The sequence below is a fragment of the Bubalus bubalis genome, chromosome 11 (assembly GCF_019923935.1).
Source record: "Bubalus bubalis isolate 160015118507 breed Murrah chromosome 11, NDDB_SH_1, whole genome shotgun sequence".
Classification (NCBI taxonomy): domain Eukaryota; kingdom Metazoa; phylum Chordata; class Mammalia; order Artiodactyla; family Bovidae; genus Bubalus; species Bubalus bubalis.
The window spans coordinates 55887771-55913351 of record NC_059167.1 but is presented as its reverse complement, the minus strand read 5'-3'; the positions used below and the strand labels follow the sequence as shown (position 1 = coordinate 55913351).

General features: G+C 42.8%; 1 protein-coding gene and 1 non-coding gene across 8 annotated transcripts in view; both read right to left on the bottom strand.

Annotated features, from left to right (window-relative positions):
* Positions 1-25581, bottom strand: part of TLN2 (talin 2) — a 502016-nt gene that overhangs the window by 115589 nt on the left and 360846 nt on the right. For 5 of the 7 annotated variants that reach the window (XM_044925074.2, XM_044925075.2, XM_044925072.2 and 2 more), the window contains 7 exons: positions 24390-24503; positions 21544-21678; positions 18996-19124; positions 16741-16876; positions 2329-2537; positions 1349-1468; positions 87-284 (listed from right to left, as the gene is read on the bottom strand). In XM_044925074.2, the coding sequence (XP_044781009.2) occupies positions 87-284; positions 1349-1468; positions 2329-2537; positions 16741-16876; positions 18996-19124; positions 21544-21678; positions 24390-24503 (1041 nt within the window). The remainder of the gene's footprint in view (positions 1-86; positions 285-1348; positions 1469-2328; positions 2538-16740; positions 16877-18995; positions 19125-21543; positions 21679-24389; positions 24504-25581) is intronic. The other 2 variants (XM_044925076.2, XM_044925078.2) reach the window with 1 other exon arrangement.
* On the bottom strand, positions 20368-20441 carry TRNAG-CCC. Its single transcript has one exon. It is a non-coding gene; the product is annotated as a tRNA-Gly (tRNA).

Genomic DNA, 25581 nt, shown 5'->3' with positions numbered 1-25581 from the left:
TATTTGCCGCTTAGCCTCGGGGGCTGACAGTCCACCAGAGGTGAGAGGCAAGGGTCAGCTCCACTCGGCAACTCCCTCCCCCTCACCTGTGCCTGGCCTGCCATCTCAATGCCAGCATCAAGGAACTCATCGAAGTCATCACTGAACTTCCCGGAGGCTGCGGCCAGCTCTCCGCTCTGGCCCCGGGTGGCGTGGACCACTTCCCCCGCAGACTGGTTCAGATCGGCGGCTGCTTGGTTCAGTTCACTCTGGGCTTCCTGGAAGGGCTTTGTGCTTGGCGGTAACTGTGGGAAGAGGGCACAATTGCAGAAGGAGTTTTACTGAGTGTAGGAGGAATGGTGGATGCTGCAGAGGGAAGACAGACTCTCCAGGATGCATTTCTGAATCATTTAGGTGAAAAGGCTCTGTGTGGCCTGAGCCCACGTTACGTTTGACCTTCAAAAAAATATACCCATTCACTCATTCACTTAAATTTGTTGAACACTTATTCAGTGCTAGACAGAGTGGATCTAAAAATAGTAAGGACGGCTTTCCACAGGGCTTCTGGTCTCCTAAGCCGCAAAGCCAAGATTCATACCTGGACAACCTGACTCTGGGATCTGCTCTCTGAACCCATGCTCTATCTTGGCATTCTCAGATGGAAACTTGCAAAGTTTTAGCTTTTTGGTACTAAAAGGCAGATGCTATTAATCTTTAAATCCTATTTTTCCAAACGAGTAGCCACCAATTTTATTCATCAGTTGGTCTCTGCTAACAATATAGCTTTCCCTCAGCAGTGCCACTAGCAGAACTGAAACTGTTGGTAAAAAGTTCTAGAGAGTTAAGCTAGATGGTATGAGTCACACCACACCCACTGTCTGCATACCTGGTTATGTACAGGCACGCAGCAGAGAAGAAACAGAGATGAAGAAGGCCAAGTGCCCCCAAAGGGGGCTTACAAAAAAAGAAGGGAACAAGCTCCACAATGAAATTCCACAGACCACTCACTCTTTCAGTGAGTTCCGGACACTTGCATCCCTTTGTCACCTGACTGTCATGGCCTGAAATGTCCTGATGAGAGGTCAGATGATCCAAACCTTCCCCGTCAATAGCCTGCCCCATTCTTGGCTCACAGGGATAACCCAAGATCGAAGGGCAACGTGGGCTCAAGGAAAAAGTAAATTTTAGACACTCTACCTGGGAATTCGGCTGATTGGAAAGCAAAACAAGGAAAAGGCAAATAGGCAGGAAAACCAACCCCTAAGGGAAGGCGAGCTACTCAAAGGGTCCCTGGAGGGGAGAAGACCCCACCTGCACCTGAGGTGAGCCCAGGCCTCCAGGTACCCCTTCCCGAGCCAAAACCTCTCACCGAGTCCACCAGCAGCTTCTTGCTCGACTCCCCAATGCTCTTCAAGGCCACATCCACATCCTTCTGCCCAGGGAGACAGTTCACGCAGTTATTCAAGGAGTGAGAAACGGCTTTGGCCACCTGAATACACAGAGGGAGAAAAGCCCCGTCAGGAAGCAGCTTCCAGGGCAAACAGACTTGCACATGTGTTGGGAGTGAGCAGAGCTAAAAGAGACGGAAATGACCCGCCAGCATCTACCTGACACTGTTTACCATTGCATCAGGGCATTTAGGCCTCTCAGTGGCGTGAACATCCTGTGTCTTGGCACCAGCATGCTCTACCTGCTCCGGAGGCCAGGCCAAGTCCTGACTGTGACTCAGATACAGCCCTCCAATATTCCGTCAGGTTCCAAAACAAAGATGGCCAGTACCAACAGGAAGAGAAACAGTTCCCTGCTAGGGAGTCCTGCAGAGGGCCCGAGGTGGAAGGAGGCCCCGAGCTCTTTGGATCACTGTTAGGCAGGCCTGTGATGAATTTCTGCTCAGTGACCCTCTGGTGCCATCACCTCCATACCTCATCCAGCTCAAGGGCTGGAGGGGCGCTCTGAGCTCTTCCAGACCAGCTTGGAGTTTGCCCACACACTGCCTTTAAAGGAGGTTGTGAGGCTCTCCGTCTGCACTCTCTGGGAACTCATCTGAAGACGCACTAGAGAGAGTTTAAAGCATTAAGTTTCTAAACCAAGTGTATCTACCTCACCTCCCAGGCCAGGAAGAGGGATACATGTAAGCACACTCGGGCCCAAGACAAGCTTGCTATGTCCAGGCCCTTCAAGTTCCAAGCACAGGTCTCAACCAAACCCCTGTACTTTCTGTTGACTGAATTAAGATGATCTCACGTTATGGGGGTTACCAGGCAAAGCTTCTGAAAGTGCTCATTACTGGGTGACAGCCTGTCAACATGTCACCACGATGGTGACCTTAGCTGCCAGTTCTGGGCTCACCTGTGCTAGTCTCTGCTGACTCTCGGCGTCTCCGGGTGCAATCAGGGCCTGCTTGGCCTCTTGGATGAGCATGGCCGAGCCCTCCATCACGTCCCGGGCGGAATCCAACATGGCGCGCGCAGCCGCCGGGTCACTCGTGGATGCAGCCACGCCCCGGGCAGCCTGGGCCAGCGTTTTCAGAGCTTGGGCTGTCTCTCGAGCAGCCACCCCTGGGGATTTAAAAGAAAAAAGCCCACCAGACTTTCTATTAGGTTTCATCCAAAAGCCATCCTTTTACTTGGGAGTAAATCTCTAGGTCCTTCTAAAGAAAAGAGAATCCTCAGACAGTGCCTGGCACAGGTAAGCTCCAAATTGCTTTTTATAAAATTTGAATTGATGTGCTTCTCAAAGAAGTAGCCCATGCCACTGGCTCTGGGCTGCTCCAAGAGGGATGTTACAACAAATGCCACACTAAAATCTATTTCCTTCTGCACTGTCCCATCTGTCCTTAGACCTCAAATGCCAAGTGCACAGGATCCAACTCACAGATAAATCATTCTAATTCACTTTTCTTTCCAGTCATTTCTATCAGGGCATAACCTACATACAACAAAGCGAACAAGTCTCCCAGGAAGACTCACTGAGTCTGTACAAATGTGTACACCCACGTACCTGACATCCAGATGCAGACGGAACATTTCCATCACCTGTACTCCTTCCCAGTTAATAGACTCTCACACCAGAAGTAATCCCTATTCCAGTTTTTATCACCTTAGCCTAGTTTTACCTGCTCTTAACCTCCATGTTTATTGAACCACACAGTAGGTGTTCTTTTGTGTTTAGTTTCTTTCTCTGACCGTAACGCTGTGAGATTTACCCATGCTGTTACACACAGCAGGCCATTTCTTTTCCTTGCTGCGTAATATTCCATTATAGGAACACAGCAACATCTGCTTATCCATTCTTGCTGGACATTTGGGGACTGTTTCCCGTGTGGATTATTGTGAATAAAACTACCAGAAAAATTCTCATAGCAGCATTTAGGTAGACAAATGGAAGTGATTCTAGCAGATTTAAACCTAGGAGTTGAATTCCTGGGCCACAGAGTAAGTGTGTATTTAGCTTTGGCAGACACTACAAAACTTCTTCAGAATGTTTTTGCCATTTTACACTCCACCAGCACTATATGAGAGTTCAGTTACTCTGCATCCTGGCCCAAACTTGCTATTGCTAGATTTTTTTCTTTTTAGCCAACTCTGATGACAGTTCAGCTGCATCTCACTGAGATTTTTCTTTTTGGTGGGGGTGTGGCACTGCTCGACATGTGGGATCTTAGTTCCCTAACAACAGATTGAATTCATATCTCCTGCAGTCCACAGATTTAAAGTCTTAACTACTGGACCACCAGGCAAGTTCCTTACTGAGGTTTAATTCTTCTGCCCCTAGTGAGCAGGGATGTTGGACACCTTTCTCAATGGCTGTTTGGACATCCTCCTTTGCGAAGTGCCTGCTCATCTTTAAATTTACTTCTAAAGATGATGGGATTTGGTGATAAACTGTAAATATAAACCAATTCTTAAAAAATGATAGGACTTCCCTGGTGGCACAGTGGATAAGAATCCGCCTGTCAGTGCAGGGGACACAGGTTTCCCTGGTCGTGACGATTCCACATGCCTCGGAGAAACAGTCCAGAGCCACGACTACTGAAGCCCACACCCTCAGAGTCTGTGCTCTGCAACAAGAGAAGCCACCACAATGAGTACGCACACTGCCACGAAGAGTAGCCTCCGCTCACCGCAACTAGCAAAAGCCCGCAAGTAGCAACAGACTCAGCACAACCAAAAATAAAGCAATTAAAAAAACTTTAAAAACTATAGCACCACCTCTCATAGAAAGGAGAGGTGCCACCCTACATGACACCTAGTACTTGGCACATCCAAGAAAAGGATGAAGACTGGAAATGCCAAAGCATGTGACAAAAAGCTCCTAGAACCTGGGGAACTGCAGAATATCCAGCCTCAAAGCTTGTCTCATGAAACCATTTCAGATGAGGACCAGTGCTGCAAAGCTTCTTATCTGTGGACACACTTGAGATCTGAGGTTTCTTACATCTCAGATGTGTAAGAAAGGGGTCAGACCCTGCTCAGTGCTCTCTGGGACACAGAACCATGAGGGATTCTTGTCAGAACCCACAACATCCGCATGAAAAATTCAGATCATTTTCTCTTTCACCCCAGGCTTCGGGTATAGGCCAAAGGCCTCATCTACAGGCTTCGGCTGGGTGGTCTCCGGGCACCACTGAGCGTGGCCTTTACTGCCGCTGATTCAGCTGAGTGGGCACAGATGCAGCAGGTGGTCCTTGCCTTACTGGGGACGAGGTGACCTAATACAATAAAGAATGTGAAAGGCCCCGGACCCATAAAACAACCTCACAGTGTTGCAGGCTGGCTCATCTGTAAATATTTAGGAAGCCACACAGCTGGGACATAACTCTACAATCTAATCAAGAAAAATTACAAAGCTGCCAATCTGCCCTTTATCACCTGGCACTTCTGAGCATAGCATGTGGAATGAATGCATGTTTTTTAAAAAGTATTTTTTATGGAAGAGGAGAAAACATAAAGATAAATAAAGCCAAGGTGAAGCAGACAGACACGCTGAGCAGAAGTCTGCATTTTATGCTGAAGTTGCTGGCACAGGGTGGAAGGACATCCTTGCTCAGAAGGGCCCCAGGGTGGTTAAGACCTTGTCCAGCTCTGGGGCTGGCGAGCTGCGTGGGCTAAACTCCTGCCACCTTTTCCCTCTGGGCCTTGGTTTCCCACAGGTTGTAGGAGAGGATGAGACCACATCTTTGACCAAAGAAAATTCGACACAGTGATTTCTTAGACCTCGCCTCCTGACTTCCTACAGGGACTCGTGAATTTATCTGAGTTGTATGATTTTGGAAGAATAAAACATTTATCACATCCAATTAGAAAAGTCATGATCATGCAAAAATTATTCACCAAAAACCTTTTATAGACTCAGACAATTTTTCTAAAAGGCAGAAACCAGGAGAGTGGAATTCCAAAAGCTGAGGCATATGCACCCTATGTGTTTTCTGCTGAGGACTCACTATGAAATCTCTAGGCACATCAAGAATCCTCTCTGGAAGGATTAGGTTTTGGAGAAAGCAGAAGCCACGCCAACAAATGGATGAAAGAGGACCACCAGATGCCAGGGAGCCCAATAAACATCCAAATCTGTACATGGCTGAATTTATGGCAACGTTCTCAATAGTGATGTTGGTTATTATCAGGGTCATGTGTCCAAGCAATCACCACTCCCCCCCTGCCCCAAATTATTCCTGTAGTCAAGGGTGCAACATACCCCAAACTGCCAGTGGGAAACACTGAAGCAGACAACTATTTCAATAACCACAATCCTTGGAAGACACAGATTACGTTCATAGTATTCCTGCCAGCTACTTCTCAAAATACTGGGTTGGCCAAAAAGTTCGTTTGGCTTTTTCCATAAGCTGGAAGTGAAAAACCTGTACGAACTTTTTGACGAACCCAATATATTCAGCAACAGAGCTTAAGGAGACACATTAATAATATGAAATACAGGGGAATTCTTTATCAAATTATCAATCCTGATCAGAATTCATGTCGATTGTGTGTAGACAGCATTAGATCACGTATCAAATTCACAAGGGAAAAACCATGTATGCATACTCGTAGCTGATTCACGCTACTGTAAGCAGAAACTAAGACAACATTATAAAGCAACTATACTCCAATTAAAAAATAAATTTAAAAATTCATGTATGAAAGATTTTTTTAACCTGCCCCCAAAGGATCTGGAAAGGGTTCTATGTAACTGTAATCAGACGAGACTAAATGCATTTTGAACACCATGCTGGCCAACCACCACCCCACCTCCGCCACCCCAGACACATACATCTACATTAGAATGCAGTCCAGGGGTAGCTTGTGTATAACTTCTGAATACCCCACACATCACAGATGTGGAGAGGGAACTGACACCCAGGGAGAAGTTGTCCACACTCACGTCCTCTCCCTGCTTCCCATCAACTCTTCAACTTTATTGAACAGCCTTCAACAGGGAGAGTCAGTGACTTAGTTTTTCCTTAAGCCAAGTGGATGCTTAAGTCCCTCTCTTCAGTGTCTTTCTAGGCAGACACTGAGCTGAGAGACATCCCTTTCTCCTTGTTTCCTTGCTCTAAGGATGCACATTCTCGTGTCTTTCAAAGATTTCTATTGCTCAGCCTTCTCCTCAAAGGGTTCGGCAGGGTTATATCTGATAAAATTTTTCTTATTGTACCACTACCCCCACCCCAAGGCAAACTTCTCTACCTCCCTACCATGGTATCAATCAACACCATTTTATTCAAAATTTAAAAATATTTATCTCCAGCTCAGACTTCTCTACTGAGATCCGGAAGCAAATATCTAGTTGCCTAATGAGCGCCTCTCTGTGGATATCCTGCAGGGACTTCAAATTGAATCCATTTGAAGTTGAACCTGGAATCCTGAAATTCCAGCCCTCAACATGTCTTCCCATGATACAGTGTTTCTACCACAGTGTGTTCAGCCATGAGTCTAAACTTAGAGCTGTCTATGTTACTTTCCTTACTCTCATTCCTACCAACTTCTAATCCACTGCCAACAATTGTCAAGTCTCTTTGTCTTTAATCCATCCCTCATCTCCAAGGCCATTTCTAAATACAGTTTTACATTTGGAAGTTCTCAGATCACATACTGCTGAAGCCTGGTGTGAAGGATTTTGAGAAAAATCTTGTCAGTGTGTGAAGTGAGTGCAATTGTATGGTAGTCTGAAAATTCGTTGCATTGCCTTTCTTTGAGATTGGCATGAAAACTGACCTTTCCCAGTCTTGTGGCCATGGCTGAGTTTTCCAAATTTGCTGATGTATTGAGTGCAGCACTTTAACAACATCCCCTTTTAGTATGTTACATAGCTCAGATGGAATTCCATCACCTCCACTAGCTTTGTTTATAGTAATACTTCCTACAGCCCACTTGATTCCAGGATGTCTGGCTCTAGGTGAGTAACCACACCATAATAATTATCGGGTCATTAAGACCTTTTTTGTATAGTCTTCTGTGTATTCTTGCCACCTCTTCTTAATCTCTTCTGCTTCTATTAGGTCCTTACTGTTTTCTGTCCTTTATCCCTTTATCATGCCCATTTTTGCATAAAATGTTCCCTAGGTATCTCCAATTTTCTGGAAGAGATCTCTAGTCTTCCCTAATCTATTGTTTTCCTCTATTTCTTGGCAATGCTCTTATCTCTCCTTGCTATTCTCTGAAACTCTGCATTCTGTTGGGTATACCTTTCCTTTTCTCCTTTGTCTTTCACCTTTCACTTCTCTTCTTTCCTCAGCTATTTGTAAAACTTCCTCAGACAACCACTTTGCCTTCATGCATTTCTTCTTCTTTGGAATTGTTTTGTTCACTGCCTCCTGTACAATGTTACGAACCTCTGTCCATAGTTCTTCAGGCACTCTGTCAGATCTAATTCCTTGAAGCGATTTATCACCGCCTCTTTATAATCATAAGAGATTTTATTTAGGTCATATCTGAATGGCCTGGTGGTTTTCCCTACCTTCTTGAGAGATTAAAATGCCAGTATTCTTTGGATCATGGAGAAAGCAAGGGAGTTCCAGAAAAACATTTGCTTCTCCTTTACTGATTACACTAAAACCTTTGAGTGTGTGGATCACAACAAACTGTGGAAAATTTTTAGAGAGATAGGAATACCAAACAACCTTACCTGCCTCCTGAGAAATCTGTATGCAGGTTAAGAAGCAACAGTTAGAACCTGACATGGAACAACAGACCGGTTACAAACTGGGAATGGAGTACGTCAAAGCTGTATATTGTCACCCTGCTTATTTAACTTCTATGCAGAGTACATCATGTGAAATGCATGGCTGGATGAAGCACAAGCTGGATTCAAGACTGCTGGAAGAAATACCAAAAACTACCAATATGCAGATGATACCACTCCAATGGCAGAAAGTGAAGAGGAACTAAAGAGCCTCTTGATGAAGGTGAAAGAGGAGAGTGAAGAAACTGGCTTGAAACTAAACATTCAAAAAACTAAGACCACGGCATCTGGTCTCATCACTTCATGGCCAATAGAAGGGGAAAAAGTGGAAGCAGTGACAGATTTTATTTTCTTAGGCTCCAAAATCACTGTGGATGTTGACTGCAGCCATGAAATTGAAAAGCGCTTGCTTCTTGGAAGGAAAGCTATGACAAACCTAGACAGTGTATTAAAAAGCAGAGACATCACCTTGCTGACAAAAGTCCATATAGGCAAAGCTATGGTTTTTCCATTAGTCATGTACGGATGTGAGAGCTGGACCACAAAGAAGGCTGAGCACCAAAGAATTGATGCTTTCAAACAGTGATGCTGGAGAGGACTCTTGTGAGTCCATCAGACTGCAAGGAGATCAAACCAGTCTATCTTAAAGAAAATCAGCTCTGAATATCCAATGGGAAGACTATTGCTGAAGCTAAAGCTCCAATACTTTGGCCACCTGATGACAAGAGCTGGACTTACTGGAAAAAGACCCTGATGCTGGGAAAGATTGAGGGCAAGAGGAGGAGGCGGTGACAGAGGATGAAACAGTTGGATGGCATTGTCGACTCAATGAATATGAGTTTGAGCAAACTCCAGGACATAGTGAAGGCCAGGGAAGCCTGGAGTGCTGCAGTCCATGGGGCCACAAAAAGTTGGACACGACCTAGCAACTGAACAACAACAAAATCTCCACAACAAACCACTAACATTTCTTACATGGATAATTGCAACAGCCTTCTCACTGGTCTCAGTGGCCCCAACTTTGTTTCTGATTTATCTGCACATGAAAGAAGGGTAATCTGCATTAAAGGACAATCTGGACTGTGTCCATGGATGCAAACTTTTCAGTATTTTCACATGCTCTGAGATTAAATTTCAATTTATTTATTGTTTTTTAAAATGTGTATTTATTTGGCTATATTGGGTCTTTGTTGTGGCTCACGGGCTCTTCAGTTGTGGGGCTTCGGCTTCAGAGTTGGTGGGTTCAGAAGTTGCAGTGCACAGGTTTAGCTGCCCTACCACACGTGGGATCTTATTTCCCTGATCAGGGATTGGACCTGTGTCTCCTGCATTGCAAGACGGATTCTTTTTTTTTTTTTAATAATTATTTTATTTTTGGTTGCACTGGGTCTTCATTGCTGTGCACAGGCTTTCTCTAGTTGCACCAGCAGGGGTGTCTCTTGTTGCAGAGCACGGGCTCCAGGTGCACAGGCTGCAGTAATTTCAGCATGCTGGTTCAGTAGTCGTGGTACATGGGTTTAGCTGTTCCACCACATGTGGATCTTCCCAGACCAGCTATCAAACCCGTGTCTCCTGCACTGGCAGGCAGATTCTTATCTACAGGACAACCAGCGAAGTCCGAAAGGCAGATTCTTAACCACTTGACCACCAGGAAGGTCCCTCAATTTATGTAAATTTGCTTATGAGGCCTTTTGGGGCTTCCCAGGAGGCTCAGTGGTTAAAAAACTGCCTGTCAATGCAGGAGCCACAGGAGATGCGGGTTGGACCCCTGGGTTGAGAAGATCTCCTAGAGGAGGAAATGGCCACCCACTTGAGTATTCTTGGTGGGAAATCCCATCAACAGAAGAGCCTGGTGGGGTACAGTCCACAGTGTCGCAAAGAGTCTGACACTACTGATGGATTGAGGATGTATGCATGACGCCTTTCAGGATCTGACCCCAGCTGACCTTTACAGCCTTATCTTCTCACTGCCCACCTCCCTGCCTTCTACTAGGATCCTTCTCAGTTCATTTGATTAGCCTTCTTCTGCTTTTGGGACTTCACATATGCTGTTTCCAAGTCCACATATGCTGTTTCCAAGTCCACCTAGTTGGTACCTGCCAAAATGAAATGGGGCTATTCCTAGTCTGTTCTTCAGACACCAGCTAGACAGTCTGTCATTCTGGATGTTAATCAGTATCAGATGATACAACTTGTAAAGCAGTCCTTCCTTCAGTAAAAATCCATTTCATCATCTACATAAAATTTGGCAAGATTTCAGCCATGTGCAGAAGTTCTTGAAACTACATCTCTATTATGCCCTATGCTTTTAAAAATTTACATACACTTCTTCTCCTTAGATACTATGTGAGTTGTAATAATCCTTAAGACCCCTATCAAGTGTCAATTCTGCTTTAGTACCTTCCTTTAGCCTCTCATGAAGACAGAATTGCTCATTTTTACTGTTGTAGGTACTATATTACACTATGCTATAATTCTTTTTGTGTTCTTGTTATGCTTTTATTTTCAAAGTAATAAATATACAGAGTTTTTTAAAAAACCAAAGATGCAGAATAACTTACTGCAGATGAATCCTCCCCTCCTGAGAGACAACTAGAAACACTGGGAAAAATATATGAAACATCTGTTTGAAGACAATGGAGAGATACCAAGGAGCCAAGGTAAAGAAAGCCAAGATCCTGAAGAGAAAGCAAGCACTTAGAAGTGAGTACAATGTTGCTTTTCCCTCAAGGCATTTTCTAATTCGTAAACTGCTGCCCAGAAGCTGAGAGGCTGAGCAAAACCTTCTGCAATGGTGTGGGGTTGGGATGCGAAACACATAGTTCTGAGTTCAATTGTCAGAATGGCCCTCATAAACACCACAGGTGTTTGGGCAGCTGGCACAAAGGGCTACATTATGGAACGTACATTGGAAATAGACTTTACAATATCCAGTCAGTTCAGAGCCACTCATATTATGGTGATCTGCTCATTTCTAAACCACCTGCTAAAATAAAAGAATAATCCTCTGTATGGAAGAAAGCACAATCTAGAACCTCAAATTATCTCTACAATGAAAATACCAATGATTAGCATTAAATTTTTAAAATATCAGAAACATCAGGAGATAAGATCAATAATTGAAAACAGAGGGGAAAAAACCCAAAACAGACGACAAGATGCCCATAGTTGATCTTGACATTGGCTCCTCCAGACTGGGACTTTGGAACTTCCCTGATGGTCCGTCCAGTGGTTAAGACTGTGCTTTCAATGCAGGGAGCATGGGTTTGATCCCTAGTCAGGGAACTAAAACCTTACATGCTGCATGACCAGGCAGAAAAAAAAATTTTTTTTTTTTTAATTTTTACCTGGGTTTTAGGTAAATGTGAAAAGTATGTTGAAGAAGTTAGATGACAAGATAGAGAATTTCTGCAGAGAAGGGGGAAGTATAAGAAAGCTATCAAAAGACTGGTATAAAATATGACATTAAAAATTAAAAACTCAACAGAAGGTTTAAAGATAGAATAGACACAAATAAACAGAGGAATAGTGAGCTGCAGATTTTAAAAAAGCCCACAGAATAAAGCATGAAGAAAAATCACACCCAACATAGAAGAAAAGCATAGGAGACACATATAGTGAACATGTCCAACATAGGGGGTAACTGGAATCTACAAAGAGGAGAGAAAAAATGGGATGGAAGTACTATTAGAAGGTACAGTGGTTGAGTTTTTTAAAACTGACCAAGACAACAAATCTCATCTTCAAGGAGTACTAAAACCCAAGGCAGGATAAGTAGGCAAAACAGCACACAACAAAACTCCTCTGGGCACAGTGGTTGAAAATCAAAGACTGAGAAAATTCAAATATTCAAAAAAAGATTGAGAAAGTTCAAGTAGCGCTAGGGAAAACTAAAACCACATTACCTATAGAAGAGTAAAGTGACAGCTAACTCCACAGCAGAAATAAAGGAAGCCAGAAACCAAAGGAATAACATCTTCAAAAGCTAGAAGAAAACAACCGCCAACCTAAAACTTTATAATACATAAAATTATCCACCCAAAATAAAGGTTACACAAGGCATTTTTAGGCAAACAACAACTGAAAGAATTGGTCACAGCAGACTCACACTAAAGGAAGTAATGAAGGGAGTTCTTTGGGCAGAAAGGAAACAATCCCAGGGGGAGACACCCTGAGATCAGGGAGGAATGAACAACAGTGGAAAGGTCAATATGGAGGAGCACTTGATTATTACTATGATGCAACTTTGAATCTGTATTGAGGAGGTTAAATATATGTAGAATTAAAACACTCAACAACAAGGAACAAGTTGGAAGAAAGATAAATAAAGTGTATGTGTCCCAAGATTCTTGCACTGTCCAGGAAGAGGTAAACATACTAACCTATATTATACTTTTAAAAAATTGTTAAAGAATAGGCAATGAGGACTTTCCAGGTGGGCCAAGTGGTTAAGAATCTACCTGCCAATACAGGGGACATGGGTTTGAGCCCTGTTCCAGGAAGATCCCACAAGCCAGGGAGCAACTAAGCCTGTGGGCCACAACCTTGCTCTGCAACCAGAGAAGCCACCACAATAAGTCTGCACATGGCAAAGAAAAGCAGTGCCTGCTCACTGCAATTAGAGAAAGCCCATGTGCAGCAACAAAGACCCAGCACAGCTACAAAATAAACAAAATAGGCAATGAAAGTACAGAAAACCAATCAAGGGTAACGGATTCTATAAAGCCCTTATAAATCTGAAAGAAGGCAAGAAAGGAGAGAAGAAGGGAATCTAGGGTAGGTAGGACATAGAGAAAAGAACGGGTAAGATGACAAATTCAAAGCTCGATGTATCAGTAATTACATTATATGTAAGTAGACCAAATACTCCAACTGAAACGTAAATACTCTCACAGCAACAAACAACTTCTCCCCCCATAAAAGGACAACTGCATGATATAACGGGACACATATTAAATATAAACATAGAGAAAAACCCAAAGTAAAAGGGGAGAAGCTTGATGATGCATACCATAATGAAAACCAAAATGTCTATGCAAAAAACTATAAAACAATATTGAGAGAAAGGAAACCTAAATAAACATAGAGACATTCGTAGATTGGAAGACTCGGTGATATAAAAATGCCAGTTATCTCCAGATTCAGGAAACCCAAATCAAAATCAAACCACCAAGGGAAAAAAAAAAAAAACCTAAAAAGGCTTTTATTGGTGGGAAGGCACAAATTGATAGGTTACATCTAAAACAGAGTGGATATAAAGGGTCAAGGAAGTCAGGACTAACTTGAGGAAGAACAGTAAGGTCAGGGCACTCATGTTCTTGGATACACTTAGTATAAAACTGCAGTGATTAGGCAAGTGTGGTACTAAGGTAGGAACAGGCAATTACAGCAAAGAAAAAGAAGCAAAGTTTAGCAACTGATTCACACACATTGATTCACTTAATTTATAATGAAGTGGCCCTCAAGACCACTGGGGAAAGGAAGTACATGGATGCCCCAATGCAAAAACAACTCCACTAGGATCCCATTTGCCACTCAGTTCCAGGTGGATCACAGTTCTAAACATAGCAAGTCCATTACAAACGAACAGGTTCCATTCCTAGAGCACATTCATTAAGCCCAATTTGCAAGTCCAACAAAAATAGCCTACCCAATAGGCTATTTTATAAAAAATAGTTACCCAACTGACACAATCAGCTATTCAGTACTGTAATAGGTTTATAATACTTTACACACAAAGAATGCATAAAAACACACACACACAAATATTTTAAGTCTTACAGTACAGTACCTGGAAAAGTACAGTAGTACAGTAAAACAGCTGGCATACAGGGCCTGGCATCAAGTGAGGCAAGAAGAGTTACTGACTGGACAAGGGACAAGAGAGGGGAGAGGGGAGAGCTGAAGGACTGTCAGCAACAGGAGATGGAGGGCAAGCTGCAATTTCACTCATGGCTGATGCTGATGGGATGCATATTTGCATCTTTGAAAGCTCACAGCCTGAAGGATCATATACAGAGGACTTACTATACGGAAAGTGAAACAAAGCTTCTAGACTATAGCAGCAATGAATATCTTTATGACTTGGAAAAGTAAAATTGTTAAATGGGACACAAAAAGCACTAACCATAAAGGAGAAGTACAAATTGGACTGTATTAAAGTTTAAGTTTTGTTTATCAAGAAACACCTTTAAGGCAGTGAAAAGGTAAGCCACAATATACGTGACAACTAATTCCTGCAGATATATAAGGAAAAGACAGAAAACCCATATTTTTAAAAATGCACAAAAGACATGAAGAGATGCTTCACAAAGAAGGTATCCAAATGGTTGATACACTGAAAATATCCTCAACCACACTGCTTCTCAGGGACACACAAATTAAAAACCGTAATGTGATTCCACTACACACTGAATAGAAAAGCTAAAATTGACAGAATAGAGTGGGGCCCAGAATGTAGAACAAGTAGAACTTTCAGGCAGTGCAGGAAGGAGTGTAGCTGAGTAGCTGCACAGCTTTGTTTTCTGTTAAAGTTGCAAAATCGTGTCCAACTCTTTTGCGACTCCATGGACTGCAGGCCACTAGGTTCCTCTGGTTCATGGGATCTCCCAGGCAAGAACACACCCTCAGTTCAGTTCAGTTCAGTTCAGTTGCTCAGTCATGTCCAACCCTTTGCGACCCCATGAACCTCAGCATCCCAGGCCTCCCTGTCCATCACCAACTCCTGGAGTCTACCCAAACCCATCTCCATTGAGTCAGTGATGTCATCCAACCATCTCATCCTCTGTCATTCCCTTCTCCTCCTGCCCTCAATCTTTCCCAGCATCAGGGTCTTTCTCAATGAGTCCACTCTTTGCATCAGGTGGCCAAAATATTGGAGTTTCAGCTTCAACATCAGTCCTTCCAATGAATACCCAGGACTGATCTCCTTTAGGATGGACTGGTTGGATCTCCTTGCAGTCCAAGGGATTCTCAAGAGTCTTCTCCAACACCACAGTTCAAAAGCATCAATTCTTCGGCACTCAGCTTTCTTCACAGTCCAACTCTCACATCCATACATGACCACTGGAAAAACCATAGCCTTGACTAGAAGGACCTTTGTTGGCAAAGTAAAAAGTCTCTGCTTTTTAATATGCTGTCTAAGCTGGTCATAACTTTCCTTCCAAGGAGTAAGCGTCTTTTAACTTCATGGCTGCAATCACCATTTGCAGCAATCTTGGAGCCCAAAAAATAAAGTCAGCCACTGTTATCCCATCTATTTGCCATGAAGTGATGGGACCGGATGCCATGATCTTAGTTTTCTGAATGTTGAGATTTAAGCCAACTTTTTCACTCTCCTCTTTCACTTTCATCAACAGGCTCTTTATTTCTTCTTCACTTTCTGCCATAAGGGTGGTGTCATCTGCATATCTGAGGTTATTGATATTTCTCCCCGGCAATCTTGATTCCAGCTTGTGCTTCTTCCAGTCCAGCGTTTCTCATGATGTACTCTGCATAGAAGTTAAATAAGCAGGGTGACAATATACAGCTTTGACGTCCTCCTTTTCCTATTTGGAACCAGTCTGTTGTTCCATGTCCAGTTCTAACTCTTGCTTCCTCACCTGCATACAAGTTTTTCAAGAGGCAGGTCAGGTGGTCTGGTATTCCCATCTCTTTCAGAATTTTCCAGTTTATCGTGATCCACACAGTCAAAGGCTTTGGCATAGTCAATAAAGCAGAAATAGATGTTTTTCTGGAACTCTCTTGCTTTTTCCATGATCCAGCGGATGTTGGCAATTTGATCTCTGGTTTCTCTGCCTTTTCTAAAACCAGCTTGAACATCTGGAAGTTCACGGTTCACGTATTGCTGAAGCCTGGCTAGGAGAATTTTAAGCATTACTTTACTAGCATGTGAGATGAGTGCAATTGTGTGGTTGTTTGAGCATTCGTTGACATTGCCTTTCTGGAACTGGAATGAAAACTGACCTTTTCCAGTCCTGTGGCCACTGCTGAGTTTTCCAAATTTGCTGGCATATTGAGTACAGCACTTTCACAGAGTCATCTTTCAGGATTTGAAATAGCTCAACTGAAATTCCATCACCTCCACTAGCTTTGTTTGTAGTGATGCTTCCTAAGGCCCACTTGACTTCACATTCCAGGATGTCTGGCTCTAGATGAGTGATCACACCATTGTGATTATCTGGGTTGTGAAGATCTTTTTTGTACAGTTCTTCTGTGTATTCTTGCCACCTCTTCTTAATATCTTCTGCTTCTGTTAGATCCCTACCATTTCTGTCCTTTATTGAGCCCATCTTTGCATGAAATGTTCCCTTGGTGTCTCTAATTTTCTTGAAGAGATCTCTAGTCTTTCCTATTCTATTGTTTTCCTCTATTTCTCCCAGCAATTCCCCTGGGATGCCAAAAATCACAAATATTGATAGTTTGGGGGAATCATATTTGATTAGTTTTTGTATGCTTAGCATCAAGCCCAGTAACAAGTATGCGGAATGTTCTTGAGAAATGTGTGTTGAACTGCTGAAATAAAAACATCAGGTTCATTGTCAAATCAATGAACTCCTCCCACCAGCCCGTGGTCTGTACCTGGCCTCAGGGCATCATGAAGGCGAGTCTCACCTGTGTAGTGCTCATTGCCTTGAGCAGCACAGGTCAGGAGCTGCGCCATGGAGGAGCCTACTGCTTTAGATGTACTTCCCAGGTCCTGAGCACATTTTTCCAGCTGTAAGAATATGCAACAGGGAGAAGAACTTAGAAGAACCAAATCATCCACAAAAGTCTTAGTCCCCAAATAATGCAAATCAAACTCTGGGTTTCAGTTCTTTCCCATCTAATATACCAATGGCCCTACGAAGAAGTAGGGTGACAGAGGGGAAAGAACCCAGGTTTCAGGGTAAACAAATCTGAGTTCACACCCTGCCCTCTGCTCCCTTCCTCTACTTGCTACCTGTGATAGGTTTGGGTAATTCACTGAACCTCTCCAAGTCTCTGTGTCCTGGGATTATAGTATCTAGCTCAAAGGTTTTCAGAGAATTAATGTAGGTACTCAACAAATGGTAGCTATTAGTATTATGCCTTTAAAAGCTAATTCGGAAAGTCTGCAAAAAATCCTTAGTGAGAATTAATTATGCCTTGGCAGGAAGTGGGCAGACATCCAGCTGTTCCACCTTCCTGGCACGTGGGACCATTACCATTGTTCAATTTGATCATAATACTTTTATGGAATTCTAACCAGAAGGAAATGCAATAGAAATAGAGGCTTGGAGTGGTAAATGAGATTATAAAAACGGGCAAAGTGCTTGCTTCCCATGACGAGCACGTCATCTTGCTTTGTCAACAGAATAAATAATTCAGAGAATAAAGTCAATAGAGGCCTAGGATACGAGTAATTGTTTGATTACTAGATGAGGACAACATTTTGGAAGAGAACTTTTGGGTGATCAGGAAGTGCAAGCCATTTTAACCGCAAAACATGTTTTCTAAGAGGCATTTTCTTCAAGTAAAAAACAGCCTGGTCCATTACAGGCAACCATATAATACAGTACACACAACAATTTCTTAAAAAATTGCATGATGTTTCTTGCATTCTAACTAACCAGTTGTTTTATGTAAAGGCAGAATGGGCTCCTTGGAGCACAGAACTTTGCAATGGGACACCTGGACCACAGTTCAAAGCCGCTGGCCCAGGAGCCAATCCTGACCTCAGCATTAGCTGCGGCACTTTAGGTAAGTGACTTAACCTCTCTGAGCCTGAATTGCCTAGTTTTTACAATGAGGGGTAGCTTGACTTGATTATTTTCTGTGTGCTTCCTGTGTACCAGGCATTGTTCAAGGATACATTAGTCTCTTTATATTCTTAACATTTTTAGTTCATCCAAAGAGTGGCACTAGTTAAAAGTTCTCAGTGTAAAATATCAAGGACATGGGTTAGGGAGTCCTGTAGATCTGGGTTCAAACCATGATTGCAATGCTAATGCCAGGTAGCATGAAGAACAGTGACAAACACACACCTCTGTTTTCTCAGCTGTAAAATGGGATGAACAACACTTGTTAATTAAGTTACTGTCAGGATAAACTAGATGGGTTGTGTGTGTATACACTGCTTAACAGGTGCTTAATAAATGAAGGTATCTCATCAGCAATGTTCAAGAGTGAGGGAAAGGAGAATCTATATACAAACGAGGACAATTGGTAAAACTGTAGCCAAGAAAACCCTGGCACAGGCATTAGGAGGTGTTATAACAGGATTAAGTTAGATTTCTGGGGCCATCATCCCATGTGCTGTTGTGGGTTTGCTACAGCAAAGTGCTTTGTCACTGCCCATTATACAATGGAAAAAAAATTTTTTTGAATATGATTGTTGAAAATAATTTGCATTTATCTTTATAGCTTAACTGCCACCCATTTCGCAGATAAAATGCTTGGAACACAGAGATCAGGACTTGCTCACAACTGGTAGATGATACATCCTGAACCAAGAAAGCCAGAACTTCTATGTGTAAACACAGTTCATTCAGCTGCACTGGGCATTCTTTTCAGAAAAAGGCACAGGATTAGAACCCTGGCCTCAACCACCAGCAGGTATTGTTTACGGAAAAGAGGGGTGAATATTAACAGATGCCTGGTCATCCCAGTCACACTCTAGGGGAGCACACACAGACCCATCACCAGAGACCCCTTGGAGCCATCTCTACCCTAGTTCTAGAGACATGAGGCCATCCTGGGCTTTGCATTAACAAAGCTTGAAATTTAGGCGCACTGACCCTCAACTTCTAAAAATGCCTCGATGTATCCTAGTAGAAGGTGAAGCCCCACCCCTGGCTGCCACCGACATCTCCTACCGTCTCCCCGGGGAGTGGCTTCAGCTGACTCTCCACAGCCGCCATCTTGGCGTCCTGCAGTTCACTCTTCAGGGTCTGCACGGTGCTCAGTGCTGAATCGATTTCCATGGGACCACAGGCTTCGTGGGCCTGTCAACAGAGATGGGAATATGTACACGAAGGTCTGCTTGGAAAAGCAACCCCAGTACCTTGCAACACATGAATGCTTTTCTGGATATAATCAATGACTCTCCTAATTTAGCAAGAGCAAGCAAAGGTAACTAGCATTTCCTAAGAGAACAAAATTATGCTCAGTTAAGACTTCAGTCCTAAGTTCCCTAAATAATCAATTGTGTGTGCTTCACAACAGGATATACTTAAAGTCTCCTTGAAACTGTTTATATCTGCAATACACTGCCTCTCATACTAAGAGCATTCTTACTCACTGTGTCTGGGTTCTAGACATGGGGCAACCAGTGCAGTATGAGTGCACACAGAAACTTGGGAAGCATGTGGGAGCTGAATGAAAGAACCAACAAATGAACCCAGGACTCTAGGGACAAGTCTATACCAAAATTCAGTTCAGTTCAGTCACTCAGTTGTGTCTGACTCTTTGCAACATGGACTGCAGCATGCTAGGCTTCCCTATCCATCATCAACTCTCCAAGTTTGCTCAAACCATGTCCATTGAGTTGGTGACATCATCCAACCATCTCATCTTCTGTCATCCCCTTCTCTTCTGCCTTCAATCTTTCCCAGCATCAGGGTCTTTCCCCATGACTTAGTTCTTCGCATCAGGTGGCCAAAGTATTGGAGTTTCAACTTCAGCATCAGTCCTTCCAAGGAATATTCAGGACTGATTTTCTTTAGGATTGACTGGTTTGATCTCCTAGCAGTCCAAGGGACTCTCAAGAGTCAATTCTTTTTCAAATGTCTAGATTGTAAACCATTACCTTTTCATACTGAAGGTTATGAAAGATGTTTTTTATTAGTAAAAACTTTAAAGAAAACTACTTTATTCTGTGATCTTTTAGAAACACTAGTCTCCAAATGCTTTCATCACATCCCCCCCAACACACTTATTAATAAATTATACACAAATATATTAAAAACAGGTAAATCTTAGCATCTTTCATTTTTAGATAATAGTAACAGCAGCAGCAGTACACACTATTTGATTGATTTCTGTGGTTAGTATTACTAGGTGAGGACGCTGAGACACAGAGAGGTTAATTAACTTGCCAGGTTACAAAATTAGCCGATAGCAAGGCCAGAATTTGAATATTTAGATTCAAATTCTTCTTTTTTTTAAAAAAATTATTTATTTGGCTGAGCTGGGTCTTAGAACTTTGCTGTGGCCTATGGGATCTTTAGTTGCCACATGTGGGACCAGTTCCCTGCCCAGGGATCGAACCCAGGCCCCCCTGCGTTGGGAGCACAGAGTCTTAACCACTGGACCACCAGGGAAGTCCCAGAGCCTATACACTTAACCCTCACATTATATACAAAAATAATTGGAAGCTGTCACAGAATCTTCGTGAACCCAGTGAACAGTCTTATTGAGTCCCACTGTGGGGCTCACAGCTCCAAAGCAGTTGTTGGAGGGGGCTGTGTCACGGTCACTGAGGAAATTTGTTAAAATGCAGACATTTGGGCCCTATAACCTGAGATGCTGACTTGGGTGCTCAGGGGCAAGGGCCAGGAGCCTGTATTTTAAGTGCTTCCATGTGATCCCAGTGCAGATGGCCTCGGGACCTCTCTTTGAGAAACAGGGTTCAAAATAACTTTTTTATTAGATATAATCTAAATCTCTAAATTATATCTTTCCTTAGGTGATATAGTACACTGTTTATATTACAAATTCAAATCAGCTTCAAACCTTCTTCCCTTAGTCATGTATGAGGCTGCTTGCTTCTACAAAGGGATTGTTACAGTAAGGAACAATGAATTCATGCCAGAACTTCATGCTAATACTATATCAAACAGAATGGTAAGGAGGGTCTTTGGGAATTAATAAGTTCCAGAGACAGAAACTCCTCAATCCCTAATTCTGTTCTATTAAGAATCCTGGTAAGGTGAATGTTCCCATTTAAGACGTGGAAAACTTTCAGGACAAAGATAATACAAATGATCCTCCAAGTTAGACCTACCATCTAAATAATTTGTTACTAAGTTCATAAGATAATATCTGAATGATGTGATCATTTACTTTGCCCACAGTCTACCTGGCATCAAGAAACAGATGACCAGTCTCCTCTAAGATTGTGAGAAATAGATCATTGCTAGTCCCAGCATAAGGGAGGAAGGGGGAGTATGTAACCTAGCATAGTTTAACCAAAGTCATCTGTAACCAGAAGGTGATAACTAAGTCGAGGAGACAGCAGTTAAAAGTGGTAGAAGTCAGTCCACACAAGCATATTTAATGGTCAAGCAAATGAAACAGACAATTTCACCAAGAAACATGCCCAGCAATGTTCTGGCCCCAAGGAACACCCAGGTCACAACAAGTAGTAAGGAATTAAAAGCTCCACTTCCGGCAAGCTAACTGCCATGACAAGGGTGCACTTGCCTTCTGTGAGGCGGTACGCAGCTCTGCCAAGCTGGTGGCGAGGTTCTTGGCACACTGGCTCAGTTGCATGGCTGCAGCCTGGTCGCTGACGGTGGGCACTGCAGCTTTGGCAGAGGATACCATCTTGCTTCCAGGCTGTAGAGAGAAAAACAGAAAGTCAGACAGCTCCTGGGCAGCAAGAGTCAGAGAAGACAGACCCAGAGAGCAATGCCACCATATCACTCACAACTTACTTTGGCCTAAAACAATGAATATTAAAACTATCTAGTTTCCCCCCAAATTTGCCACCCCAAATCAGATACTCTAGGGCAGGACATTCTAGGAATGTTTGAAACAAAAAGTATGTGTCTTTGTGGGTAGAGTGGGGAGTAAAATTAAAATTGGGATGGTGGCTTGAAATTCTTATTTAAAAAAGATTTGAAAGAGATTTCTTTTTTTTGAAAGAGATTTCTTGTTAAAGATATTGTGTTTCTTGGAATAGCTCTTGAATATGTGTCTCAACTATATCTAATAGACTATTCAGAAAAATACAGGGATATAAAAGGAAACAAATGACCTCTCACATCTCAGAATCCAGGAAAATTTCAACATGTGTGGGTCCTGTGTGCATGCACATATATTTTCCAAAATAAGATCGTACTACTTATTCTGTTTTTCAATCTCCTTGTTCCGCATATTCTATTTTTTGATAGCTGTTATAACACTCCAGTGTGTACATCTGTTATGACTTGTTAATCCTGTATTGAGTATGTTTTCATATTTTCAAATATAATAAACAATAATGTAATAAACACTTCTGTAGCTAAAATGTTGTACACATTCATTTTTTAAAAAAATAAATTCTATGAAATAAAGTTACCAGAGCAAAGAGTATACATAATTTTAAGGGTTTTGATATGTATGCTACACAACTGCTCTTAGCACAGCTATAACAATTTAAATATCAGGTCATAAATATCAAGACCATAGGAATATTATTAATATTTAAAGAATTCATGAGGATTTATACGAAAAATTAGCATGAATATACAAAAAGCATAAAGAGACAAGTTTACACAATAAAAACAAATAACTGAAACATGACCAATGTTAAACACTGTGAAAACCACAGAAAGGCAAAATCAAACAATAAAAGCTTTACCAAGCAAATTGGTAAAAACTTTTCAATGATTGCTTTCCCAACTTGGAAGACATGTACTAAAAAGTGTGCTCCATACACTGCTAGCTGTATACTTAGATTCATTCATCCTTCTGGAAAGGTTCTTCTATCACACATAAGAAGAAAGTTTAAAATGTAAACTTGAAAAAAAGTTTGGAACGTTTGGTCTGTTGATTCCATTTCTATTTATTTCTGACTCTGAACTTATTCTTGTAAAAGTCTGATGCACAGCAAGATTAGAAGAACAAAAGAAACAGGAAAACAAGTGTAGGGACTGGCAGAGTAGGCCCTGGAACACATCCACACTGTACTATTCTAAGACCCTACAATCCTGCTGACCGTGGGACAAACACGGCTGAGTCCAGGCCCGATAACCACCTACAGCAGAAGACAAACAACTGGTCTAAGCCATAATTCTTGATGTCCCAAGATAAAAATAAGCTGCTTGCAATCTGAGTTCTAGTAACTTACTCTGAGGAAACAATTTAGGAGGGGCACAAAGATTTGAGCACACATTAAGTCTCTTTTATTTTTATCGTATCACAGGTTGTTTATGATGGCAACTAATTGTAAACAACCTGTATGCCCAATGACAGGAGAAAAGCTAACCGCTGAGTATAGGAGATGAGAGACTATGAATCAAAATCATCAATGTTCTTAATATAAATGTTAACTTGAAAAACTCAGTTAATACACAGTGAATCCCAAGAGAATGCATACATACATACATGTGTTTATGTATGAAGTTAAAATGTGAGGAAGCACAAGCTTTTCATGTTCTATACCTGCATGTCAGAGCTAAGGCACTTTAACCAAATAGATGTATCAGTGGGTCCTGTAAGCAGAGATTCGAATAGACAGGGATGAGGAAGAAACATACCAAACCAAATTGACTGTTTACGGGGTCCAAGTTGGCAAAGTGCTGAGAGATGTGAAAACAAGAAGTACAAAGGGAGTGTTCCCACAACTTAATAGTCATATTTTTTTGAATTCAAAAAAAGGTGAACCTAGCCTCACTTAACAAAGACCAACAATACTTACTAATTCTACAACTGTCACAGGAAAGCATGACACCTTTGGAGAAGATGTACTCACTGCTTCTTGTTTCCCTGGCTATGAATAGCGCCATGAGATATTCCGGAAACTTGTCATAGTGTTAGTCATTCAGTCGTGTCCGACTCTGTGACTCCATGGACTGTAGCCCACCAGACCCCTCGGGCCATGGAATTCTCCAGGCAAGAATACTAGAGCGGGTAGTCATTCCTTTCTCCAGGGGACCTTTCTTACCCAGAGATCGAACCAATCAAACCGGGGTCTCCTGCATTGCAGGCAGATTCTTTACCATCTGAGCCACCAGGAAAACTCAATGAATAATGGCATGACATATTCCAGAAACTAGCAAACCTAAAGCAATACCGAGTACTAGGCTGTTCTCAAAAAGTGGAACTGGTTACATGTCTTCCCTCAGAGAAGAGAAATATAGATAGAAAAATGGCAATTTCCCTATACGTCGGCATCTTGCTTTGCCAAGCTCCATCTCCCTCTCCAGGTCTGCTACTATGAAAACTTTGCTCTTGCTCTAGAATCTGTGAAGTACTCTCGTAAGGATAAAGGGAACCCCCTGCCCAGTGTGGGGTGGGGTGGGTTCTGGTTCTGGGGAAGAGCAGGGCGAACGCTGCTGCAGTACCTGGAGGAAGTTCTGGCTGGAGATGATGAGAGCCAGCTGGGCGCTCAGGTCTTCTGCTTGAGCTTGGCTCCCTCTGACCCCCTGGACCAGCTGAGGAATGTGATCAGCCACCGCCTGCAGGAAGCAAGGAAGATGAAAACTGAGCACATCCAGGATGGTGAGTTACCAACACAGCATGCGGGGGCAAATGCCCCAAGTGATAATGTTCTGTAGGTGTGCCTTCCCTCCTGGGGGGATGCCTGGTCCAGACCCTGCATTCGCTCAGCAGCTGTAGCCAGCAGGGTCCCTGCCAACACTGAGTCCCAACATGGCACCTGTGGGAAGGCTCCTCCTGCACACACCCTACCCTGTGGTCCTCCAGGTCCCAACACACCCAGCACAAGACGATCCTCTATAACTTGGCCTGAAAACAATTTCACCAGTAGCAACTCACACCATCCCGACTCATGAGGATTGAAAACCCTAGAATTAAAGAATCTCTCCAATTTATAGGTTAAAGTAGAGATTTATTCAGTCCCATGATCAGAAGAAAGTGAGAGAAATACTCAACTAACAGTATACTTCAGCATGTCGATTTCTGACTTTGTGGTTATACGTTTTGTCCATCAACTTTCATGTCACCATGGTTCCCCTTCCTCTGTTCTCATTTCTCAAATGGGGAAACCCACTGCCCAGCGTAGGGAAGGGAGTACAGCATCCTGTGGTGAGAGCACTTGAAAGAGACTATCTCCACCGTGCCAAGGAGATGACGGCCTTTCACTCAGAGTTCTCCCACATGTCCCTCTGCGCCCATGCCATCTGACTAACCAGGCCCTCAGAGATCATGGCACAGTGGCCAGCACTCTAAGGAAGGGCCCAAGAGCAGCCCACCCTGGTGACATGTTCTTTTCAGGAGTCCATTTAGGCAAAAATCTTAAAAAAAAAAAAAAAATTCAAGGAGACTGTCTGTGGATCCTCTCCAGCAATCTGGTCCACTTTCCTTTCTGCACAGCATCCTGATAAACAGCAATGCTCTCATCCCCTGACAGGGATACCCACAGGATGAGTATGTTCAGTTTCCTCATAAAATGCAGAGGTGAGGGGTTTCATACAATTTACCTGGACGCAAGAGGCATGTGCTCTCTGAGAAGGGAAATGCCATTTTGCTCTCCCTACTGGCGGCTGATGCCAGGCCCCGATAGGAAACCATCTC